Source organism: Paramormyrops kingsleyae, chromosome 17 (genome assembly GCF_048594095.1).
Source record: "Paramormyrops kingsleyae isolate MSU_618 chromosome 17, PKINGS_0.4, whole genome shotgun sequence".
Classification (NCBI taxonomy): domain Eukaryota; kingdom Metazoa; phylum Chordata; class Actinopteri; order Osteoglossiformes; family Mormyridae; genus Paramormyrops; species Paramormyrops kingsleyae.
Window position 1 is genome coordinate 12379452 of NC_132813.1, and position 26374 is coordinate 12405825.

At 38.6% G+C, this 26374-nt stretch overlaps 1 protein-coding gene across 1 annotated transcript in view; it reads left to right on the forward strand.

Moving 5' to 3' along the window:
• Positions 1 to 2508: 2508 nt before the first annotated feature.
• Positions 2509 to 26374, forward strand: part of samd4b (sterile alpha motif domain containing 4B) — a 37116-nt gene continuing 13250 nt past the window's right edge. Inside the window, exons 1-3 of the mRNA XM_023839432.2 lie at positions 2509 to 3047; positions 18475 to 19029; positions 25701 to 26186. Of these exons, the coding sequence (XP_023695200.1) occupies positions 18834 to 19029; positions 25701 to 26186 (682 nt within the window). The 5' untranslated portion in view covers positions 2509 to 3047; positions 18475 to 18833. The remainder of the gene's footprint in view (positions 3048 to 18474; positions 19030 to 25700; positions 26187 to 26374) is intronic.

The following is a 26374-nucleotide window of genomic DNA, read 5'->3' on the forward strand; positions in this document are numbered from 1 at the left end:
GTCTGTCTGAGAGTCTGTACTTTATTTGTTACTATTATGTGCTTTGATTAAAATCTGTACAGAGATGGATGCATTTGCAATTTAAATTTGAAGATGTTAAATTGACTAAGTGTGGAACATAAAACAGAATGCATTAAAAAGGCATATGCGGTCTATCAGAATCGCACAGATTGAGAAAGGTATTTTAACAAAGGATTTTATGTAAATTTTCCAGTAATCTAAATGTACTAATGCATAGCTTTAGAATTAAAACCAGGAATTAGATCAAGGCACTTTCTAAGAAAGTAAGGCCTTTTATGAATAGTTACCTTTTGGCCATCACTGTGATGTAGAAGAGCGTCCAAGTAAATCATTCAGAACTTTAAAATATTCACCAAATATATATTACAGCTTATTGTACAGTGCCTTCGAAATGTATTCACTCCCCCAGGACTTAACATTTTGTTCTAACAGTCTTCATCAAATGCAAATAATGCAAAATATACTGTAGTAGGCAGCTGGCATCACTAGATATATCAAGCACTCATCCTGCTGCCTTGCATTGTGGGTTGTCAGTTCCACATTAGATGAAGCTCTTTCTTTATCTCCTCCCCACTTCTGGGATGAACCACTCGCATGTCCCGATTCAATGGAGTATCTGCTAACATGTCTGGCTCACTGCCTACCTGATGTCCTCATTGGCTGCTCTATAATATATATACTCTCTGGTGGATTTAGGTATGGGCGAGGGGGGGCGGCTCCCTAAGGGGGTGTCTAGCCTGGAGCGACACAGCGTGGTCACACACACACACACAAAAAAAAACCATTTTGTTGTGACATTTGCGCGATTGCTTTATGCTGGTGGTATAATGATGTGGGAAATGTTTTCTTGGCACCCACTGGGTCCCGTAATCCCAAGTGTCATCTACATACCACAACGTAAATGAGTATAGTTGCTAATCATGTACATTTCATTATGGCCACAATTTATACATCTTCTAATGCCTATTTCTAGAATGGTCATCTGGTTTATGAACATGAGGAGTTCAATATCCTACAGTGGCTTAGCCAGTCACTGGATCTAAATCCAATCGAGCACCATTAGGATGTGGAGGAATGGGAGATTCGCAGCATCAGTGTGCAACTATGTGATACAATCATGTCTACATTGACCAAAATTTCTAAGTAACGTTTTATGCATCTTCTTGCTGCAAAGAATTTAGGATGTTCTGGCTGGTTAGCAAGGCTGGGCTGGCCATTTGGCATATTGAGCATTTCTTACCCAGTGGGCGGATGGGTATGTCAGCCGGCAACAAAATGTATCACTCGGCAATACTTATCATTCCCCCACCCCCCGCTGAAATTTTCTCCAAAGTCCAGGGCCAATTTTTAGTCCAAATCTACCCCTGCTGTTGAGTGTACAAAAATATAAATAATAATTTAAATATACCATAACTGGTATTTTGGTATTTAGCATACTTGGTTCTGGGAGCCTGCACATGACTGACTGACAGACGGACAGACAGAACGAACTTCATTAATCCCTCGGGAAGGTTCCTCCGGGAAATGACTTATACAATATTCCTACCTTATGTACTATTCAAAGCTTCAGGCAAATGTGTAGTTATGAAGAATACAAATTGTGGCCATATTCTGGCTACAATACTGCTTCTGCTTTCGCATTCTGTCCAGTATCGTATAATCAGATTGAGGTCTGGGCTCTTTGTTCACCAAGGCAACAAATTGGATGTTATGAGCAAATCAAGATGTCTGCACATTTCGTAGTGAACCCACATCTTTTTTGAGTCACAAAGATGAATCGTGACGTTTTATTTATATAATGCGATATATTAAGGCAATGATTCGGTGAGAATGAAAACCAGCATGGGCGTAGTTTTATGCCCCTGATTTAATACGGTTCACCAATGTTTACACAGAATCATATTTGTCCTTCATATCTCACCAATACCCAGTCCCAGTACTGTAAAAAAAATACTATTACAATACAAACATGGCAGGCCATGTATTCTGGTAAAATACTTGACTTCCAGTCTTGAAAATTAATGGAATTGGATAGTTGATTTATTACAATATTAGTTAGTCTGAGAGTCGGTTGTACCCACTATAATATGCAGTTTAATTCAAGGTGCTTGATACAATAGGCCAAGTACAGCACGCTTTGTTTTGTGTGATCTACTGCATTACTAGCTCAGGAGAAGCTAAAAGTTTGCAAAAAATCTGCAACGATCTGGCTTTCATACATCCAACATTACATAATCACGAATTACTTATTCGTTCAAAACGTGCCCCCGTACTAAGTTTCCCGACTTCCCGTAAATCCATCGATGAGAAACCAAATGATGATCTACTTGTGCAACAGACTTCCTCACTCACCCAACTTCGATTACTAAGACGAATTTTTGCTAACGTTTATAAGCTCTCCGGTAGACATTTTTCAGGGCGCGTCAATAAATTTCATACCAGCCAATCAGAACCTGTAAATCCGAGTGGCACCGCCCCAAACTTCGGAACGCTGCCCATACGCCGCTACGTATTGTCTCCGTTTGCGTCCTATGCGTCAGGTCTCAATTGCATTCGATTTTTTTAAGCTTTCTCCGTGTTTGTTTTATTTTATTTTTTATAAATGTTGATGCGTTTTAATTGTATACATGGAATGATGGATCATTAGAATTATAATCATTATATAAATGTAGGCCATGTTGGCCACTGTCTAAAACGTTCTTAAGGAAGCGATAGCTATCTGGCTATAAATTACTCTTCTGTATAAACAAATCAACTAGGGGAAACGGCAAGCGGGCAGACTAGTGAAAAATGACGGAGGAACTTTGGGGATCGTGAAAACAACACTACACTGCAGCTGGAAGAAGACCATAATCCTCCAGTAATAGTTCTTCTATATAGCAAAAAAAGTCAGAGAACCTCACTGAATCCCTTTCATTTACTGGGAAAGCAAAGAGAACCACTAAAGGCCTAGATATTCCAGTGAGACCCCTGTTCCAGCAGGTTTTGTCGCTGTCTGGGTTTTGAGAGCCTCGACGCCACACCAGGTTTGTGCGCTATTTATTGATATGAATTAGCCATTACTTGTTATTAAATGCCTAAGTTAAAACACCTAAACCGAGTTGAAGGGTTTTTCGGTAAATATCCCGACACATATGCCGTGAATGTGGGAGATATGTATTGCTTTTAAATGACTAGTTTGGTTACAATCAGGTGGTTGAAGGATAGCTAAGTAGCTGGCTAGCTAACTGTGTGCTGCAGTTGCAGGCCAGTTACCTTGGTAGCAGAGTTATATCTGGATAAGATTTACTCGCTTATATTTGTGTATTATAAATAATACAGTTAAAACAAACAGCATTTGTTAAAAGCCAAATTTAATAGATGGCCGCGTAACTGTAGAGGACCATCTTTATGTAGCAGGCCGGGTTGCTAATCAGGTTTTGTAAATTTGCTTATGATGTGCAGTACATTGTGAACTACTTGGTCGGCTGTAAGGGGGGAAAAAAAGTTGAAAAGACATGCAGATAACTTAAAGCAGATGAATGGAAAAGCCGAAACGACTTTTTTCCACTCGGTTTTATGTCTAAGCTTCGCTTAAAATGCTGTACGATGTTTCTTTAGCAAGCTATCAAGCTGGCTACCCACGTTGTTTAAACGCAGAGCGTTAGCTAGGCAGCTAGTTAGCCAGTAACATGTAAAGCACTTAGCTCGGGAAAACGCCTTTATATACAATCCGTTGTTGTGCATAGTCGAAAAAATGATGGGTCAAGTATTTTTATATCTGGATTGTTGTTGCCATACGTATAATAGGATCTGAGTCATTGTCTGTCTGAAATGTTCTAAAATTTACATCGCACATCACTGGATGAACACTATCGACGTTACTTTACCATTTGGCAGTATTCTGCATCATGCACTTTTTGGGAAATGTAATCTTCTGTACAATTTATGAACATAGATGACAGCCTGTCATGTAACTTAAAAAAAAAACTGAACAGTGCTGTCAGATCTTTTGAATGTTATCGAAACATACCAATGACAAAATTTGAGCCGTACTGTGAAACACACGGGTGTGTGTGTGTTTTTTAAAGTAGAGCCTTAACCATACATTTCTGACCTTTTCAGTTCGTCCAACATTATAATTTGTCTGCTTTCCATGGGACTCATTATTAAAAGCAGTTTGTAACTTTGTAAAGTTATGAAGCATTATCTGGATTTGTGAATGTTTTGCTTTTATGATCTTTTATGTTACCATCTCAATATTTATTTAATCAAATTATTTACCAAGCATATGAAATATATACATTGCATATATATTTTTTGAACAAATTCGGTAAATAAGGTAATTTTTGTAAAAAGTATATCAATCCTTAGAATTTGTAACTAATGGAATCTTTTTATTGGTAATAACCATAACCAAATCGTTTCTGTGGCCTCTGCAGTGGTGAGGTGGTACTTTGGGCCATTCCATCATCCAAAATTGTTTCAGTTCATGTACAGATTTGCGATATCATACTGTCACACTTTTGTGGGATTGAGGTCATAGAATCTGAATTGACCATTAAAGAAAAAAAAAATTTAATTTCTTCTATTTGAGCCACTGTGCTTTCTTTACTCCTGTATTTTTGGATCTTTGTCACATTTTGTGACCCAGCCTCTCTTGAGTTTTAGATCACAGGCAGGCACCCTGACATACTTGTGTAGAATTTCCTGTTTCAACTTGCAAATCATTGGTCTCACAATGATTGTAAGCCTTCCAGACCCTGAGGCACCGAGCAGGCCCATGCCGTTACACTCCTTCCACCAAACTTCACAGTTGGAATAAGACTTGGTGCTCTGCATAGTGTTTCTCCAAATAGAATATTGTGTACATTAACCAGAAGGTTTTTTTTGTGTCATCTTTCCACCAAACATTGCGCCAGTAGTGCTGTGAATCATTCAGGTGGTCTTCAGCAACCTTGAGATGGGGAGCAATTTTTTATTTATTTTTTTTTGTGGGGGGAGCAGTGGTTTCCTCTTTTACCCCCCATGAACACTGCTCTTCCTCAGTATTTTTCTTATTATAGACTCATGAACATGGATGTTATCAAGTGCAAGAGTTGGCTGCCCAGTTTTTGCTGTCTCCTTGTGGTTCTTTGTCACTGGTTTTGAAGATTTTACGGCGTGCCTTTGAAATGGTCTTTGTAGGACACACTAGCAGCGCTGCTGGATTTCTTCCATTTGTAAACTACCTGGCCGTGGACTGATGGAAACCCAAGTCTTCCAGTCATATTGTACTTGAAAAGAATTTGTTGTGAAGTGCAGGTAACACAAATTGTATGGCTTTTATTTTTATCCGGTGCATTAATAGAACAGAAATTACCCTTTTTTCATTATCCTTGAGGTTCACGTACTTTGCTTTTCAATGAGCTTTTATTGGTGTAACCATTGGGTGTAAGATGACACAGATGTTGGTTAGTGAGGAGACCAGACATTTATTACACCTCCATGCCAAAAGTACAAAGCACATTGACTGTGCTTCCACAAAGAAATTAATATTGAACATTAAAACAATAACCAAACATCTTTACAGACAAGCAAGCTGAATGCCATGTGAGCTATGGATTGAGGATTCCGATTAACTTTTCATAGTCAAATGATGTTTGAATGCTATGTCCAAGTTGGTACTTTTTTAGACTTTAAAAGTATCAGTAATTCTGGAAAATATTAGCGAATAGCCTGCTTGTTTTCTTTGATCAAATTTGTTCAGTAAAGATTAGTGCTGGGCAAGTTAACGCGTTATTATCGCGTTAACGCAGTACTTTATTAACGCCGACAATTATTTTATCGCGAATTAACGCAGTTTATTATATTAGTAGTAGTATTATTTTGAAAGTCTGTTGCTCGCTGGCTCTGAATCAGAGCATGTGAGCGGAGCGGAGCGTGAGCGAGGAGCGGAGCCGGCTGAATTTGGTCAGAGCGCGAAGCGGTTTTTTAATTAAGGCTGGAGCAGTCGCTCTGTCTCTCCAATTTCGCTCCGATACCGCTCACACTACGATTCTGAGGCGCGCCCAAATCTACCCAGAATTCATCTGTACAATTATCAAGACTGTTACACAAATTGGAACGAGATGGAATTCGCAAAGTATTTCACAAAGGAAACTGATAAATCATACAAGTGTACTATTCTTATCAAACGTATAGATGACAATAATGTAGAGCAAGAACAATAATGTGGTGAAACTGTTTCAGTGAGTAAAGATTCACTTTGGAATCACTTTTCTCAGAAACATGAGAGGGTGCTACACGAACAGGTGGAAGCCAAAGCAAAACGCGAGCAAGTTTTATATGGTTGTACCATATCAAGTCTATAGTAAATTAAAGTATAAAAGCCTATAAAGTAAAGATCGGTAATCAAATAAATTCATTTTGTCATTCAAAGTAGGTCTAATAGGATTTTTTAAATTTCACGTAACGCTGTCAGTGAAATTTTATTTTATAGAGAGACGCAGCAGCAGCATCAACAGAAAAAAATTGAGGAATTTAAAACGTGTCTGTATATTCTTTAGGCTATTAAGCACACTGATTCCTTTATTTTTAAGCCTATTTTTGCGTGGAATGCCATTGCCAAACCTGTTCGTTGTTGCCTATAAGTTGCTTAAAAATAAATATTTTCTGTTCTGACAGGCAATGTTGCCGTTGCTCATATTTCTTTATGACATAAGGCTTCGGTTTAAGGTGACTTTTGTAAGGCATGCAGATTATTTGTCCCTCTTTATAATTGGAGCGAGTGTGGAGCGATTTGACTGGAGTGGGAGGAAATTTTAGTGGAGCGAGGAGCGGTGTAGTGCGAATTAGAGCGGAGGAGCGGGCGGAGCCAACAGCCTCGTGAGCGAGGAGCGGAAATTCTCACCGCTCCACTCCGCTCACATGCTCTGCTCTGAATACACCTACAAACCATGGGTCACAGGAGGGGAGGGATGTTGATCAGTACTGGCTTGGAATGGGCATCATCACGCGTTTCAATCAATGAGAGCATTTGGGGTGGGGCTAAGACTGCTGCATTGTTACATGTACTTTTATTCAGCACAAACTCAGCACCAATAATCTGAGACCACTTAAAATGTTATTATTCTATTTTTTGTTAAAATCTTTAAACATATACTTTTCAAAAACCTATTCAGACATGCTGAGAAATTGTAAAAAATCACATTGTAGACATTTCTAGGTAAGACTTTTGAGCTCTGAAGCTTAGACACAGGGGTTGGCTACACATAGGTGAAAGAGACATTCTGAAATTTTATGTGGTTTGGTTACTAAAGTGTTAGAATTTTGGAGTGACACTCTTTTTCCTCAAAGTCAGTGGCTTTCACAATGAATATTGATTGAAACGCAAGAAAGTAGCAACAATAAAATCCCTTTCACAGTTTATTGGTAGATGGAATGAAAAATGAAACTGTGACCATATAAATATAGAAAGCGATAAATATGATGCAGTGACTATTATTAACACTTGGGACGAGGGCATCGTCAACCGCGTATCTGTCTTGTGTATTTCAGTTTATATCTCGCTGAAATCATTATGTAGAATCATGAAAAAACACTGACTAAATCTGTAATCGGTCTTCTTTTCAAAACTTCCATTTTTGGAAGTATTAAAGTTTTTTAAATTAGGTTAAATAGGAAAAAAGGCAAACTGTACCACCTTTCTTTGTCTTACTTGCATCAGGAGTGTATAGGACTGCTCTCAGCTGAAGATCGCTATTCACGTTCTAAATAGGATGGGTTTGAACTGGCGATCTTGTGATTACAGGCAGACAGGCTTAGCACACCGAGCCATGGACACAGGTACAAGAATTGCTGCTGAAAATGGCAACAATTTCTACCTACAGTATATATATTTGAAAAGTAGACCGTCCAAGGTTTCTGAGGGTGTTTTTTAAATGTTTATATGACAAAAACTCGCAGTGTTATTTAAATGATTTGGCGAAATTTCTGTCAGGCGGGACCGCCGACCCCAGAGGGTTAAAATAAAGTGCACAAAACACTACTTTTATTATAATAAATTATTATTATTATTAAATTATTATTATTATTATTATTATTATTATAAATTTTTCGCATAACATTGCGATTAATCATGATTAATCAGACAAATCATGCGATTAATTACGATTAAAGATTTTAATCGTTGCCCAGCACTAGTAAAGATATGACAATGCAAAATGTTTGTTAAATGAGACTTCTGTGATTTCGATGAAAATTCAGAATTCGTTAGGGTACACACATTTTTCTCTGTTTCAGGTTTGTTCTAACTTATCCATTTTTTAGTCCAGTAAATCTGTACCATTTGTATTACCAACATGTATGTATAAATATAATCAGAAGTTTACTTGTATTGCTTTCTTACAGTATAACAATGCATAGTGGAGTGGTTAACTGTAGTTTGCTGTTATGGCCAGAGTAGTGTAGTTATTGAATATATTTAGGCATTGTCAGATACCAGTCTTGATCCTTATTGTGTTTCAGCAATATCAAACATTTATGAAAACGGACAATTGCATGATTAAAGCTAAATGTGAGAGAGAATACTATAAATTTGTTTTTGCCTTTTGGAATTCTTTCTTAGTATATCCTTTTTATTTTCAATTCTGGTGTTTTTGTTTCAGTAATAAGTAAAAGAATGATTTATGTAAAAGATGGTTGAGCTGGCAATTTCTGAATTATCCCTCTACTTGAAATTTGTGGTTAGGGATAATTTAACTGAGCTGTTATTTCCATTATATGAGTATCTGATCTTTTTTCTTTTCTTTTTTTTTTTATTAAGAGTAATTTCAGAAATTCGGGACATGTCGTGTGAAATGTTTGTGACATTATGTTGTCTAAAAATATTGTGTAGGCAACATATGGTCTGCTATTATGAATGTCTGCCCTTTTTAAGAAATTCAGTTTGACAGCCAACAATCCTGCTGCAACAACATTTAATTAGAAAATTTGTTGTCCAACTAGGAAAGGATATTTTGTTAGGCTTTGGTGTTAAAACACAATTCTTGACACAGCCTTTCCAGAAAAGAAACTTTATCACTAAGTTGGTGCTTTCATGAACAATATCACATACAAATTGATTTGGCAAAGTTGAAATGCCCTTAACATTTTATGAAATGTTCCCGTGGATGTTCAGTTTTACTTGTAAGTAGAGAAGCACCAGTGGTATTGGCCGATATAAGAACAATCGGCCTATGGTTAAAATGAGCCGATATTTACTGCCAGTAATCCCCATTAAAATGGTGACCTGTTTTGCTTTGCACACCCACGTACTAAACAGATATGGAAATGTCTGCTGTGTGGAATCTTTTAAATGTTATGAAAAATGTTACAAATGCATTTTGCAAACATTGCTCTGCTGAAATTTCACAATGAGGATCTACTTATAAATATTTCAACACAACAAATTTGATTCACCTTAAGCCAAGAGTGAAGAGTATGAAGAGTTTCTGAAAAATAAATCTATTCTAATAAAGAAGGCTGCAGTAATGCCAAATAACGCTAGTCTGTCATTAACACAAGCGTTTATCAAAAGAGAATTCAGTACAGACAGTGCAAACTCATAATGTATTACTTGGAAAATTGTGAAATGTATCGTACTTGACGATCTGCCCTTTGTTATAAATGTTATAAATACTGTGGAAACCATCTACAGTGATCACTGTTATAGTGATCAACTGCTTATGTGGATTAAAAACCTTGGGACAGAATCATTCCTGTACAAATACTGTTTAAATAATTTGCTTATAGTAATCAAGTAGTCTGCTTACAGTGTTCATTTTTGGTCTTTTGACAACATATGGAAAAACATGACAACATATGGAAAAAATTAAAACTGCGTTAATTAAAAAAATTTTTTTTCTTTGATTGCCCTACTCTGCCTTGTGGTAATTTGTCTGCTTCTAACTAGCTACCTGAGGCTAATGCAGCGTGCACAGAGGACATGACCGGGAAAAAGACATTTTCTGTCAATGACAAATATAGACTCATCAAAGCTTATGATAACTGGCAAAAACGAACCACTGAGATGCAGCAGCAAAACTACAATAATTGAATATTATGTGCAGTACTGTATATAGCGTATTTGAATTATACACAGTTCAATAATTTAATTTGTACAGTACTGTAATTTTGAAAAATGTTTGAAATAGCTGTACTGTATTTTGAAATCAATAAAATAAAGTAAATGCATTTTTGGGTTCTGTAAAAATATACAGTCAATATAACAACTGAACTAAACATCAAAACATTTCTTTTTATGACAATTATCGGCAAAGTGTGCAGCTTTTGTAACTGCAGTGTATCTTTCTGGGCTTCTGGAAGAACAGAGTGTAGCCATCTTCACCACCCTGGGAGCGTTTAAAAAAAGACAGATATTTTTTTCTGCTTTTCAAGTGGTTGATGCGACATATTTTCCGACACACACACACTGTCCGTTGGTGGGAGTGTGCTCACCTGTGTGTCTGTGTGTGCGCATTGTGGTGGAGCTATACGCGATACAGACGTGATACAGAGAGCACAGGAGAACTGTAAACGCGGGACCATGTAGAGACAGAAATGACAAGATAAGATGAATAACATAAGGCTACAAGGATAATGTATAGACCCGTTCTATAGGAAAGGTAACCTTAAATGACTTCTGTTGTAATCTGGCTATATAGACAATAAAATTAACTTGACTTTCAAGGGGGGGGCGGGAGGTGCTGTTGGGGGGGCGGGGCACCCCCCTTAATATAATTGTAGGGGAAACACTACTGTCCTATAGCATATAGAATTCCATTTCTTTTGTCTTAGCTTTTTTCTGATCTTTGGTGTGGTCCATACTATGCTTTGCCTTATATCTTCGTTCCACACCCTGGTTGCTTATTTATCTTTATTTTTGAATGCTTGTTTTTCTTCTATCCTTCATCTTTCGGACTCTGGAATCAATAGTAAGCATGAGGCTTTGATAAGAGGCCAGTTGTCATAGAAGACTGTTTTTGGTACTCTTAAGTCATGCATAATGTGCTTTAATGTTTTTTTTATTAAAGGATTTGTATTTTAGCTGAACTATTCTTGCATATTGTGATTGTACTCTAAAAAATTAAGTACAGATTATGCAGTGAACGTAAATGTCTACTTACTCACTACTTCCATGATTAAGCTGATTAAGATTTTTATCTAGGAACGCTGCGATCAGGGCTTTTGGGGCCAATTGCCAATCTCTTGAATCAAAATTGGCCAATTCTAATTGTTGATAATGGGGAGAGATCTTCCATTTAAAATGTAACTTCACCAATAGTTGTTGCATCCCACCATAAGGGATCTCTGCTTCATACACATTGCATATGGCGATATTGTCTTTTTCTGACACCTTGTAGAACTGCCAGACCGTTGAAGCCATCTTAGCGAGCTGCTTTTGCCGCACGCAAATATGTCTCGTGTTTTGTCATCTGATTGGCTCTTCTTACCAGCCTTAATTGAGAATTCTGATCAAGTTATTTAGAATGAATATTGGCAGATAGTGATTGGTAGTCGATGGACTGGAGCCTTCCTAATTGTACGTCATCTGCAAAATCAGTTTTTGAGATTGGCCAAATTAATGGCCATCGAGTAATTAAGACCGAAAATTGGCTGATTTTAAAACAGCTGACGATTCATTTGAAGCATTTCTGTTCATCTGTCTGTCTTTAGGCTAAAGCTGGTTAATTTTGGACTTTTATTCAAATGGATGTTTTCTAACTGTTTATTCATGTCATGGTCGTGGGGTAGCCTGGAGCTTATCGTGGGGTAGCCTGGAGCTTGTCGTGGGGTAACCTGAAGCTTATCCCAGGCAGCATTGGGCACAAGGCTGAGGTACTTGCTGTGCCGGTACAGCATAGACCCAAACACAGTCAAACTGAGCATATGCCTCATTACCACCAGCATGGAGCCAGTGCTGGGCTGGTTATCGCTTGGTGCCTTTTGAGAAACTAGGTGAGTTTCCACCCATTTCAAAAAAGAACAGAACATAGATGTTACGTAGACAGAAGTGAGCGTAAAGTAAAGGTTCATAAGAATTCAAAACATATCCAAAAACACTGATCTGTTTTGACTTAAGTTTTTATAAACTTTCTTTCAGTGTCTGCAGTTTTCAGAGTATGACTCGTAGCGTTTTCTCTCTATTGCCTGTATGAACTTTTGTCTCCTTAAAGGCTGTGTGTACACACATTTTCGTTTTACGTTTTTGTATTGTTCCCATATTGACAATATTATTTTATTATTAGCCATTGCGCCTATCCGCTACCTCAATGAAAACAGAAGGCTAACGTGTTTGTTGGCTAACTGCTTATAGATAAACGGCTAATGTTAAGGTGTGCACCAGCCAAGTTAACATTTTTGATAGGTGTTTAATAGTTCAGTGTTGCTGGAATGCAAGCTTTACTGACCTCGCGAAATTTCTCATAAAGACCGGGATGTCGGTCTTTAAGATGCTTCGCCAAGTTTGACGTGCTACTTCACTTCGTCACCACAACTTTGTAGCACAGTTTGCATAGAGGCTTATCGACATCCATAGCCTTTCCATGTTTCTCTAAAATACTTACAAATGGCACTTTTGCGTTTTTTTTTTTTTTTTTTTTTGACTAAAGCAGCTTGCGAAGTGCCTTCAACTGCAGCATGTGCCATGATCGGCCAACTTGGTATGTTCAGCGGCTTTTGAGAGGAGGGTAGCGTGTGTGTGTGTGCGTGCATGCCTGCACTCTAGCGGTGTTGTGTGGCGAATGCTGAAAACTGCATTGATGGTATCAATAATGTTGAAAATGAGTGTCTAATCAGATACTAATTTTTAATATCGATTAGTATCTGAGAATTGATTTTTTTTGACAACCCCAGTGTCTCATTATTTTCAACTCCAGCGTCAGCAATATCTTCCGTTTCTGATCTTTCGCAGTATATTTTTAGCGGTGCAGCAGTGAAAAAAGTCCCCCCTTAAACAGTTTGCAGCTGCTCCACTTTCCGAATGTTGTTTAGGCTATTTAAACCGGTATTGCGGTATAAGAAAAATTTATATCATAACAATAATAAAAAATGGTTTTCGGTATGAACCGGTATACCACCCAACTAGCTGCAGCCCTAATTCACTTTGGTTCTTTTTAGCTGTTTTACAGGAAACAATTGCCATGCAGTCTTCATAAAACAATATGACATGATGACATGTTCATTCCTCTAATGTGCTTTTGTATTTAATTATAGTAATACTGAGTGACACATTGAACTTCTGGTTTGACTTGATTTGTTGGTGCCATTATTAGTATTTGAAATAACAGGAAATTTCAGCTAGCAAAGTTCCTTTTGTATTGCGGGGTGTGGGATAAATGTTTGATTAATAAGGCCCCTTTTGTTATAGCAGAATGAAAATCTAATGCAACGTTATTTAATGTGTAGTTATTTTGCTTATATGTCATTTCCAGGCACTGATTTGAAAGACTCTAATATTTGGTGAAATGTTATAAGGTTAATTTATGATACATGTATTATTACTATTATCAATAATAATGCATTTTACTATTATCCCCCATATTATAATTTTTTTAAATTAGCCAAAGTTAATTTTCAAATATTATAATTATTGACCTAATAGCCTATTATTACTGTTAGGTTTTCTTAGTTGATACTAGTAAACAGGAATATAAAAGTCTTGATACACTGAGGACAATAATTAAGCAGAAAAGACCACAACTGATATAGAAAATATTTTACTTTAATTAGATTAGCAGTTTTGTATGCTACCACAGTGTATTTCCGAGTTAATCTGTATAACCTGTGAATGGTAGCAAAAAACCACTGAATGAGTTATTTAAGAACTTGGAGTAGTTTTCATCTACATGAAACATTTAGTCAATTGTAATTTAGAAAACTAGTACCCACCATGTCTGCTAGTTTTCTGACAAGATGTAGAAAAGTAGGAAAATATAGGCAATGCTGTCCATGAACACAAAACTTAAACTTAGGTTCACCAACACCCTAATTCTGTCCTTTCTGAAGAATTTTTCTCAAATGACTTTCTTGGGTATAGCAGATTTAACAATCTGCACACCCTTATTGAAAGAGCAGGTTTGTCACGCTTTTGCCGAAATCAACATAACATCAGACGTTTTTGATTTTTTTTTAATGTGACCTTACAACCAGCAAAATTCAAGATTCAATTACTATGATGTTATTTTGACCTACCTTGGTTGCTTAAATGTCCGCACTCATCGCCACACACCTTTTGCATTTACTTCAGCAGTAGGTCTATCAGCTTTCTTACCTCGACTTTGAAATTGTAGCAAACTCTTAATTTTGCAGTGAATGAGGGTTAGAGGCCTGACCTGTGACTGGGTTTTCTGGCAGAATCCAGCAGTTTTTTTCCCCCAAAATATATTTAAACCTGTTCTAATTTCATTGATGATTACTGACATTCTTCATTTTTTCTTTTTTTCTTTTAACAAGAGGGATAAAAAATAATTTATGATACCAAAAACTATCACAAAATGTACTGGCGCTTTCATTGATAAATATGAGACAGACAAATGTCAGCAAGAGAGGAATTTGACACAGATCCAGTCAGAAGTAGTATCTTCAGCTAGCATTGATTGTAGTTGTGCATGATTGGATAATGTTGATCTAAGCGACTTCAAGCTCGTAACTCGGGTTTTGTGAACCATGCTTTAAATTCAAGCACAAATATTCTCCCGACCAAAATATTGCAGAGTTTGCGAACCAAATACAGCATTCATTTATTCATAATTATAAATTTTATATTAATTATTATGGATTTTCCCCAAATATGTAATGTGTATTAAACCGAAAGTAAACAATATCTAAAAATTTCCAAATCGAGAGAATTATTACATACAAGTTTTTACTTTTAAATGTCTTTTAAACCGTTTTGTGTATTATTGTATTGTAATACAGTTTGTCTTGCCCAAACCATTTTAGAATTGGTGCAGTGTTTCATATTGCAGCCTTTCCAACCGTTAAGTCTGTGACCTTAAAGACCTCATGTTCAAACCTAATGCTGTGCCATAGAAACAGCTTTACATGTTTCCTTCAGGAATATTGAGCAAGGTAGACCTGCGTGTATATAGATAATTAAGCAAAATTTTCAAAGAAATGTGAAATGTGTTGGACTTAATCATCAGATGACTATAATATGACTTGATTATATTTTCATGAAAAGACTAAGGTCAAATAAAAAATGCTGTCAAAATTATCATTAGTTTGAAGCTAGTCGTTTGTCCCATCTGTCTTGACTAGATTCTCCGTCCCAACAAAAGACCATCATGCTTTAGGGCTGCTTCTGCCACCACAGTAGGTGTGGTGTTCTTTGGATAATTGTCTTTCAGTCAAACAATAACTTTTAAATCAGACCATAAGAGTTTCCAAAATGCTTTGTGTTGCCAATGGACAGTATATGTTTTTTGCCTTAGACCAGCAATTCTTAAGTTTGAGTTGTGACAAGTTCTGAAAGGGTCACGAGGCATTTTAAGCATCAGATTAAGATCAGATTTCCCAGCCCCAATCCTAGAACTAACCTATATGAATGGGTCTTAGGTCTGTAAATGCTTAGGGCAAAACTAGTGAACACTCAACCAATCCAAGAAGGCAAACCACAGATGCTTAACTTTAATTTCACTGGCACATCCAATCAGATTTGTGCGATAGGCATTGATTGGCGTAAAACTGCAGAGTGCTTTTCCTGTTATTTAACTTTGCAGGGTCTTTCTGTTCTTGGTCGTGTTCCTGTGGTGACACATTTTCTCCACTTATCGATGATAGTCTTCACAGTGCTCCATGGTACACCTGATGCCTTTGAATTACTTCTGTTCCCCTCTGTTGATGGGCGCCTTTGTAACAATATGTCATAGGTGTTTTAGCACATGTGGAACCAGGGTGTTGTATACATTTCATTCTGTTAATCTATTTTGAATGTTGGTTGAATGGTCACATTTCAGATGTCAGTCGTCTGACATGATTTATCTTGATTTCTGTTTTTCTGACCTCAGTTTTGTTATTCTTATGTGGAGAGCATTTCATTCCTTTATTGCTCCTTAGCCTGGTTTGTGATATTTGAATTCCTTCCATGCAGTGAAAAGAGAGAACCCATACAACACAACGTTTTTCAGAAAGGTGCATTTCTCATTAAGCCCACAATTGGAAGTGTGGATAAAGTAAAAACAATATGGTAAATGCAGAAAAAAGATTTGAACAACCTCTTATATATGACTGCAAAACTACTTATCATGGATATGGGGTGCAATGGAGCCTGGATTACAAGTATTGTAGTATATGCTTGAACAATGAGATTATATTAATAATGCAAAACTGCTATATCGTGTGCATTGTCCATTTAATGCTCATGGGGGAAAGTGGTTAGTTTTGGAGTTGAGCACTTTTTGATGTCCATAAGAAAAAAGCTTTGCATGCATTTTGGAAAGCAGCATCCCCTCACTGGGGAAAAAAATCAGTGAGGAACAAGTTGAATGACATTGCATATGGGAATAGTATCTAATGCTATATTAAAACAGCAGTTATGTACTGTGCCTTTTATCTGCTTAGTGTTTGTGCTTTAATATTGCTTTAACAATTCTCAACATTATAAAATCCTCGAATAACTTTCTTCTTGCAGAAATGCCACCAGTTTACAGTTGTATCAGGAAATATTTGTTTCCATAGACTCTCTGCACGTCCAATGGCATGTTCCTTGGTCTGGAAAGATTTTCTGCTTAAAATTGTAATACAATTTGTGCATAATCCACCATCCATTTTTTTTTTTTACAAGTATTCGACAAATTTGGTTCATCCAGCTGTTTCCTGCTTATAAAGCACCTCTATTTTGATTATACCTGTTTGGAAGAGCAAAGCCCAATTATTCTAAATCAATGACTCTGTTAATAAGGGAGTGAAAATGCACCATGGCACAATATTTTGTGATTCAAAAAAATGGCAATACGCATGGTAGGTGTGTAACAATACACCATGGCACAAAATCAGTTAATTTTAATACAAGAGGGCACAATAGGCATAATCTCAGTTTTGCTTTGAGATTTTATTTTTGCATTTTGCACTGGAGTCTGTCTATCAATGTGGGATCTCATTCAGGTCGATGATTTGCATTATTTATTTCTTTACTTTTTTTCTTAGCACATTTATTCCATGTTAATCAAGTACTGTGCAGAGGAATAGTGTCTGGCTGCATTTATCAATTTTTTAAGAACTAAGAAATTTACAAAAGAGGAGGCCATTCAACCCATCAAGCTCATTTTGGCTTTTTTTTTTTTTTATTGCTTCCCCACACTGGCGAGAGTGCGACATGGAAGCATCAACATACACACCAAGGGCTTTCTCATAATCAGCTACCTTTATTTCGGTGGAACCCATAAAATATCTGTACTTTTATACTTCTGCTCCTTGCATGGATTACCTTACATTTATCTCTGTTAAACTTCATCTGCCCAGGTATCAGCCCAGTCGCTAATTAAATCAAGATCCCGCTGTAGCCTCTGTGCTGCTAGATCAGTATCTGCTACACCACCCACCTTGGTGCTGTTTGCAAATTCATTAATGTAAATTAGGAACAATAGTGGTCCTAAAATTGAATCCTGTGGTACCCCACTATGAACGCAGACCCAATTTGACATTTTGCCTCTAACTACTTGCTGCTTCCTGTCTGTTAACAAGTTTTCGATCCAAGCTGCTACAGTTCCTAAAATTCCTGAAGCTTTGAGCTTAAGCAAGAGCCGTTTGTGGGGGACAACATCAAAGGCCTTCTGGAAATCTAGGTAGATCACATCATAGGCCTTTTTGTGATCAATTTTTGTATTAATATTAGATTTTCATATCAGTTTGATTTATTCCATTTTCTGGTAGTCTACATTATATATTTTACTGTAAGAGGAAAGTGTTTAATGAAGTGCAAAAGTGTTTGAATTTAATGAGCATATTACACATGTGCTTTAATAAAATTACAATGACAAATAACATTGAAAATAAGCTGCTTGGTATAACTGCTGCCTACATTTGTTTCTGTCTCGCAAACTGACTTAAGTTTGTTCTAAATGCTCTTTCATGCTTATGCTTTCATGCTTATGTTTTACGTACATAACCATCCCCACTTGTGTGAAAACATGCCAGACATCTGACTGTTTTGGCCATTGATGACTGGTTTGATTTGCATTACTTGTGGCAAAAATATTTTGCTGTTTTAGAATTAGCCACAATTTTCTGTAGTTGGTATTTGGAACATTTTTTCCTTATCAATCTCTGGCCCACCTACGTTCTCTCTAATCTTTTTTTCCAGTTCTCATTTTGGTACATTTTTTAAAATTACATAGTTTATTTTTAGTTTTTCATGGTCAGATACTGATCCAAGACTGAAGAATTCTTCTTGCTGGTGTGAATTTGCCTGTCGACAGTATGAATTAATATATTCGTCTTACTTCTTTCCAGAGAGTCGTGGCCCTACTTCTGCATGGAAGAGGATATTGCATGGAATTCTGCAACGATGTTCTGAAGAGGACTGTCTGACTGTTCATGAATTCGTCACTCGGATTGCCGCAAAGCCAGCCCATACTTCTGTGCATATTTCTACACATCATCTGGCCTTGCACCCCCCCCCCCCCCCACACACATCAGCCTCACTTCTGATCATGTAAGGGTTTAGCAGACCCCGAACGGACAGGATCTGGTATCATTTTGGTACAGCTGCTGACGCAGCAGATCGGTGTGAGTCGGCGTTTACCCCAGAGTACGTGAGGGATCCTAGCTCCCTGTGAGTGCCGCCCTCAGGCCCTCTAAGTGGATTAACCATGATGTTCCGAGACCAGGTGGGAGTACTAACTGACTGGTTCAAAAGCTGGAATGAGTGTGAGCAGACCGTGGCACTCCTTTCTCTCCTGAAGAGGGTGAGTCGCACCCAGGCTCGCTTCCTGCAGATCTTCTTGGAGCACTTGCTGGCAGATTGTACAGAGATCCACATTCTAGAGGCTGAGGCCAATAATGCAGGTAAAACTGAAACACACCATCTCATTTTTAACGATTTTTTTTCGCTTTTTTTTTCTGCTATATATGGATTTTGACCAAATTGGTAAAAGAAAGTGGTTTGTGACTGAAATTTTATACTATTGTATTTTCGTTATAGCAGCATAGTTAAATGATATGATTCATTATTATGAGATAAAAAAGATTGAATGGAAACTGTGTACCTGCACAAAGAGCGATGTAATAGAAATTTACATGTAATCAGTGCAGCTCCCTGCCATGCACTCGTTAAAAGGAAAATGCTTGGCTTTGTCTCTGTTGTTTTTGTTTCAAAAATTTTGTTTAATCTTTCATACTGCCGTGGGCATTTCTAATTTGGAGCACACACCTTATCAGTACATGTTGTATAGAGCCTACTGGGGCGTGACATTACTTTGATGATGCTGAAAGTAACTTTTTACTAAATAAATGACTGTCATGGACCAGCAATATATGCTGAAGTGGTCGCATTGTGCAGTCAGGCTGTAAGTTGCACCTCATTAGCTGGGAGTCTGACTCGCATCTCCACTCTGCATGTGAGGAGTTTGCATGTTTTTACTGCGTAAGGGAGTTTCCTGTGGGTTCTCTGGTCCCCCCCCCCCATCTACTCTTTTTAATTTTTGCAAGTGTGTGTGTATATGAGATGTGCTGGCATCCCATCAAAGTGTTCTTTAGCCTATGCTACGTGTGACAGACTACAGGCCCACTGCTATAAGCTATTGGATGATAGAGGAAGTAGCAATCTTTGTAACAGTCCCATAGGTATAATAAATGCCTTAGGAATCTCTGTCGGCGGTCGCTATTAATCACAGCACTGTGTGAATTGCAGCAGGACTGAATTACAGCATTTTTGTTTTCCCTGAATGAGGAATCCTTATGGCTTTCAGACTGGGATAGTGCCACAGACATTAATCACCTCAATAACTCAAAAAGTGTTTGATGGATCTTGAAAAACTTTACGGTTGCATTGTATGGGTGGGACTGATCAAATCTGAGATGACTAGCATCAAAAAAAATTGAAGCAGCACCATAGGTTGGTACCAAAGAGAAGGGTAGTCTTACATACATACATCTCGTTAGTGCGATAATGCAAAAATTATTTGTTAGGTCTTTTGCATACAGGAGCTGTGTAGGAGAAGGTCTGGAATGGATTTCATTTTGAGACAAGTTGTACCAAAATTGTGGCTGCAGCATTAAGCAGCAGCAAAGGAAGGAAAGGGTGGCTGCAAAAGACATTTGATCTTGTGAACATAGTACCTAAAAGTATTTGATAAATCTTTTGGATTTTTAATTTCACAGTAGCATGGATGGAAGATCTGTGTCTTTTTTCATTTTAAGATGCACTGCATGAAAATTGAAGAGGTGTAACTTAGCCACGGATGCAGATCTGGTAAAACTGATCACAATATCAACAACAACAAAAAATTTATTTTTGTATAGCGCATTATAACAACATTACATTGTCCCAAAGCGCTTTACAGCATCCCCACCCAAAGCCCCCAGTGAGTAAGCCATAGGCGACAGTGGCAAGGAAAAACTCCCCAGAAGGAAGAAACCTTGGGAGGGACCAGACTCAAAGGGGGAGCCCATTCTCCAGGGGCCGGCAGGGAGAGTCAAATACAGTTAAATCTGAAACACAAACGGGGAGCAGGGGGGAGATGACAAGCCGGTGCCACCACTCCCTCCAATCGCCAGGCAGCCAGAAGGCAAGGAGCGGGTCATACAAGGAAGATGACACAGGCAGAACGGCGAGCTGGATGCACGGTCGTCATTGGTAGTGGCGACGTCACTTGTTGCAGGGTGTGCTGGACATCTTGATAGGGTGAGGGCTCCAGGCAGCACCCCCCAGGAGAAGGTGGTGGAAATAAATGCAATTAGTCAAAGTAAGGGAGACTATAGGCAGTGCTAAAAGTTAGATGAGTGCAATATGAAGTGCAATGCTCCGGCAGATATGGCTATGGCAGCATTACAATATCACACAAAGTTGGGTTTTTAATAAAGATTTCTTTGGAAAGGTGGGAAGAGTATGGGGGTAGATATTGTAGAGGGGGTGTGGGACAAATAGTAATGGGGGGGGAGGTGGTAGGCGGGCTACTGTTTGGGTAATATATCCGACAGCATCAGCTTACTAAATTATATACAGACAATTATGAAAATGCCTAGCGTTTGTTTTACTATCAAGATGTCCATTTGGGAATGCTGCCATTCAAGTCCTGAACTGTGTGTAGCGGGATGTTGGACTGTTCAAGAAGGATGGAGAAGTTAGAAATCTGCTGTCGGTAGCTTCTCTTAAAGGTCCTCTGATGTTGAGATCTTCTGATTGGGAATGGCCATAGAAGACATTTGAGTCCATTCTTTTGTTCTTAAAATATACTCTTGAATTTGTTTAGCATTGTATGGGGAAATTATTTTGAAACAGAGGAACATGAATGAACAGTATGTACCTCTCATTCTGTAAAATGTCCTAATTCCTTGGCCATTATAAGACAAATTTTAGACCTGACATTTATGGAATGTCTACCACTAGATGATTGGCCATTAAGGTGGTGGTGAAGTGATTAGTCATTGTTGACACACCACGGCACACAGCTATACAACTACGAAATGTGTTTTCTGCATTTAACCCACGTGTGACATCACGACACAGCAGGGGGCAGCTAATTCAGTGCCTGGGGTGCAGTGCTTGGGGGTGGTATCTTGCTGGTCAGGGATTCCAATCGGCAGTCTTTCGATTACAAGTGCGCTTCCCACGCTGGCCATATCAACAGACATAGTTGGCTGAAGACTTTGGCCAAATGTATCCCTCTGCCTGGATGTAAAAGGAGAGGTGAATGATCCATATCCTGAATTTTGTGTCTGCATTGGTCTGTGGCACGAGTAACTTTTAAATGACAACCCTGCTGATAGTCCTGGCTTTGTGAAGCTTGTGACTTAATGTTCCGTTGAGACTTTATCACAGGGTGTGTTGATTCACTACTTTGCTGATTTTGATGTCATAAGCATCCATCTGTCACTGTTGATGAGCTTTGACTTTATGCTGTCTGACTGTTTGAAATATGCTGTGATTTTTGAGACACTTCCTCCTGATATTTTTTTCCTTCCTTGGTACATCAAACTCACTATTTGACCCCTTTGGATCTCTTTATTTGCCGCAAAGTGCTGAATTGCCATACCTATATTCTGGCTGATACAGCTAGCTGGTAATTAGCATTCAGGTTAATATGGCTTTAGAAAGGGGAATAACTGCAGTCTACTGTGTGGCTGTTCTTTCCCTGAAGTCTGGGTTTGGGCTGGCTTCTCCACTGTGGAGGTTTTGCTAGTCCAATCAGACTAATGTTCCAAGGATGCCGGTTTTATAGTTGTGCCTTCTCTCTGTGCTGGGTCTTCTTCCCTAATTAGTGGTTTCCTCTCTGGTGTGGAATCCTGACAGTTGGCTGCTGTCCTTGGTGCTGCAACCTGTGCACCTGTCAGCCAGCTGGAGCAACAGATGAGGGGGGGGGGGGGGTCCTGGAGGCGCAGTCGTGACGTGTCTCTCTGCATGAATATAAGAGCATGAGTGTTTTTATTGCAGATTTATTACAGAAATAAGGTTTGCACATATCACCTTTTTCTTGCTGTATGATTGCTCTTTGTAGTTGTCTAAATATAAATAGATTAATCTCATGTGGAGTGCCTTAATGCTGTCTGCTTCAGAGCTGCCCGTGAAGTTGTTCAGCTGAACTGTCCTGTATATTCCAGTGGTAGCTCTCATAGTTTTGACTCTTGGTCAGAGTTTTGTTGAAGCCAAGGAAAATTTGTCTGTTACAGGCAGTCCCTGGGTTCTGAACGTCCGATTGCCATCAAGTCTGTTATATTTTGGGTTAAATACAATGGTTTTTAATTAGGGCTGGGACGATTATTCGACGTAATCGACGATGTCGATTATAAAAATGCATCGATGTGGAATTTTAGTGTTGATGCGTTGTAAAACTACGTAAATGTTTTGTAACTGCAATGCACACTGATAAGCTAAACGTATTGTAAGGGAAAATACTTTATCCCCTCGGGAGCACGTTAACACTGTCCTTTTAAGAATCACACAATAAAACAGTCTGCTAACAACTGAACTTTACTGTCCACCTGATGATCTCTTCACCACTCTAGAGCTACAATATTTTATTTATTGGACCTGCGTCATGGTTTTCATTTACAATGCAAAGTTATAAGCTGGCTAGTTGTTTCACTGCTGGCAACTATATCAATTATAGACTGAATTCCAACATAGTTTTGCCTAATATTGCCAGTGCCAGCAGTGCCACACTGTTTTGTAAGGCATTTGTTGGCCATTCATGTGGCACTTCTCTCATAAATATTATGAGAAATATAAATCTCCTACCACCCTGCAAAAAGGAAATTTGCCGCCCACCCCACCCCCCATGATTTAGCATCTGTTTCAACATTAAAGTCACATTGGTGTACTGAAATAATTAAATAAAAACTATTGCAGTGATTAACTTCAGTCTTACATAGAAATCCTATTGAATCTCTTTTGTTAATGCTCTAATGTTTAAGAAATGTTTTAATAAATTTGAAATGTTAATGAGAATTTCAGATTGGGGGGGGGGGGGTGCAAATTCAACTTAAATACAGGCTTGGGTAACAGAGCTCGTTGGTAACCTTGGGACTGCTTGTAAAATGGTTAATTACCACAGAAATGTTAAAACTATTAATTGGCTTGTTAATGAAAGTAGATACACACCTAAAGTTAATCTTTTTTTAGCACTTGGTGCCTCTGAACTCGTGGAAAGGTTCATGGTGATCCTGTATTGAGCAAGTGGTGATGGATGGCGGTCATATCAGTTACTTGTTACACTGAAACAAAGTATTACCTCAGAAGTGTCTATTTGTGCTGTTGGGTACTTTAAAATGAGTTTTGCTTGGTCGTTCTTAGCATTTGTTACTAACCTGTGTCTTCAATAGTGCTGCTGTGTGTAGTTACGCCCAGTTAGTTTTTCACCCTAGACACACACATTTCTCGTTGTAGATCGCTTGCCTGGAATGTGCACACAGATTCCTCAGAGTCTGTATCATCCTGCATTCTACCAGGCACCTCCCTTGAGCTGCAGTCAGACCCATTTTGAGGCATACTGTTAGTGATCCTCTGCTAGAGGAAGGACGATTGCTTGGGGAAAATGTCTCTGTCTGTGTGTCTGCCTGTGTGTATGTAAGAGAGAGACAATGTGTGGATTAACATGTTACCAAACTATGCAGTAAGACGTGTAAGCTCAATTTCCTGGCTTCGTTGAATGTTTGTATTTTCAGGTTTTGTTTTCTGATTGTCCACTCGGCTAAGACAGATGCCCCTCACATGGTCCTGCCTTAGTCATGTGTTCCATGTAAGGGATAATGTACAGGCAGCCGGTAGTTATCGCAGAAATAAGCCCCGACAGTGTGATCAGGACCCGACGCGAAGCGGAGGGTCTTGTATCACACTGAAGGGGCTTATTTCGCGATAACTACCGGCTGCCTGTACATTATCCCGCTTATTACACGGCTACTTGCCACATAAGGAAAAAAACTGGACATGAATATAAATTTGAAACATTTTATTGGCATATTTGTTTTAAATTAACATTTTTAAACGATAATCTTTGTTGGCGCGGACTGATTTTAAACATACAAGTAGTACCGGCTATGCGTTATTACTTTGGAGCGGTCATTATTTGAAAAGAACGAACCTGCAAATGTCTCAACTGACCAATCAGAATCAAGCATTCCAGAGAGCCGTGTAATAACATTTAAATGAACCAGGTGTGGAAATAGAATTACATAATGATGTATGGGAAGGTTATTATTGGTCATCAGGTGTATCACCCGGTTACCCAAATTAGATTTGTGTAAGTTTGGTGTAAAGAGAAGTACATCTTAAAAGTTGAGAAGATTAACTTTGTCCAAGGGGGAAATTCTGAAATACTGAATGGAATACTAGTACACTGCAGGCCATTCTTAGGCATGTGTATTCATTTGTAAAATTATGTGTATAACGTTGAGCTTTTTGGGAATCTTGTTTGACCAACATGCCCATGGTTATTTAGAAACAGGAAAGCAATTTCATAGACATGCTACTCTATCGTTCATTTTTTTTTATTGTACCACGTAATAGAGAACATCTGTTGTACGACGACGTCCTGAGTCAATATCAAAGATCAGAATCAGGGCCGATCCAGGCTACCACATCAGCCACCACAGCCCAATCCAAAATCTGATCTATTTAATTTCTCACGTCCCACTAATTTACATCAGTTGCACAGATTTCAAGGCCCCGTCACACGCAGCATTAAAGCTGAGATGCATGGCATGTGTCAGTTGATGTAATAAGTGGAATGGGAGGTTTATCAAAGTGACGGCAAAGTGTAAATGTTTGGTGCTTATTTATCATTTTAAATTACTGAGACCTTGTATGATGTGATCATTGTGAATGTCTTTCTGGTATTTATTGAGGGAAAAGTAATGTCATATTTGCTCATGGCGTTTGATCTCAGCACAGCAGAAATCTGGAATTTAAAGTCCAGGTCTGTAGAGGTTTGGAAACGGATTTTTAAAGGTATTTATTTTTGCAGATATTAACTAAGTATTAATTAGTATCTTGTGTCCTGTTTTCCCTTCATTCAAAACAGCTATTGTCAGCCAATGGCATCATGAACCCACAGAGAAGGTGGTTTCCTTGTTACTATCCCACCTACCCTTGCTGCAGCCAAGGAACAGTGAAGCCAAATGTGAGTACATGAAGCTTCTCCAAAAGGTGCTGAGTCACACCATCGAGAGCAGTCTGTTTGTGGAGGAGAGCAGGCAGCTCCTTTCGTACGCCCTCATCCACCCTGCCACCAGTCTTGAGGACCGCACTTCCTTGGCCATGTGGTTGAACCATCTGGAGGAGCATCTGTCTACTGGCTACATGCCCATGCGGCCGCCCGTTGGTCCTTATCACTCCCGCCAAGGCTCTGACGAGTGGGTCTGTTCGGAGGCCTCAGACCCTGGTCATGCTTGGCAGGGCAAGCCCACCTCCAGCTCCTCCTCAGGAAGCCAGAATGGACACCTGAGTTTTCATGGGCCAAGTGGAGTGCCCTCTCCGATCAACAGCGTCTGCACCGGCACCAACACAGGTGAGATACCGTCTCTGCATGATAGGATGTGGGATTATCTCTGCATGCAGTTGACCTCTTGATCTCCATGTGGATTGTATAAATATTTACAAGTAGGGGGCAGTACTTGTAGTTTAATCACAGAATGATTTTTTGTACATGATTGCAACCTCAGTTTTTGGGGCGGTGTGTTTTGTGGATTCGGGTCC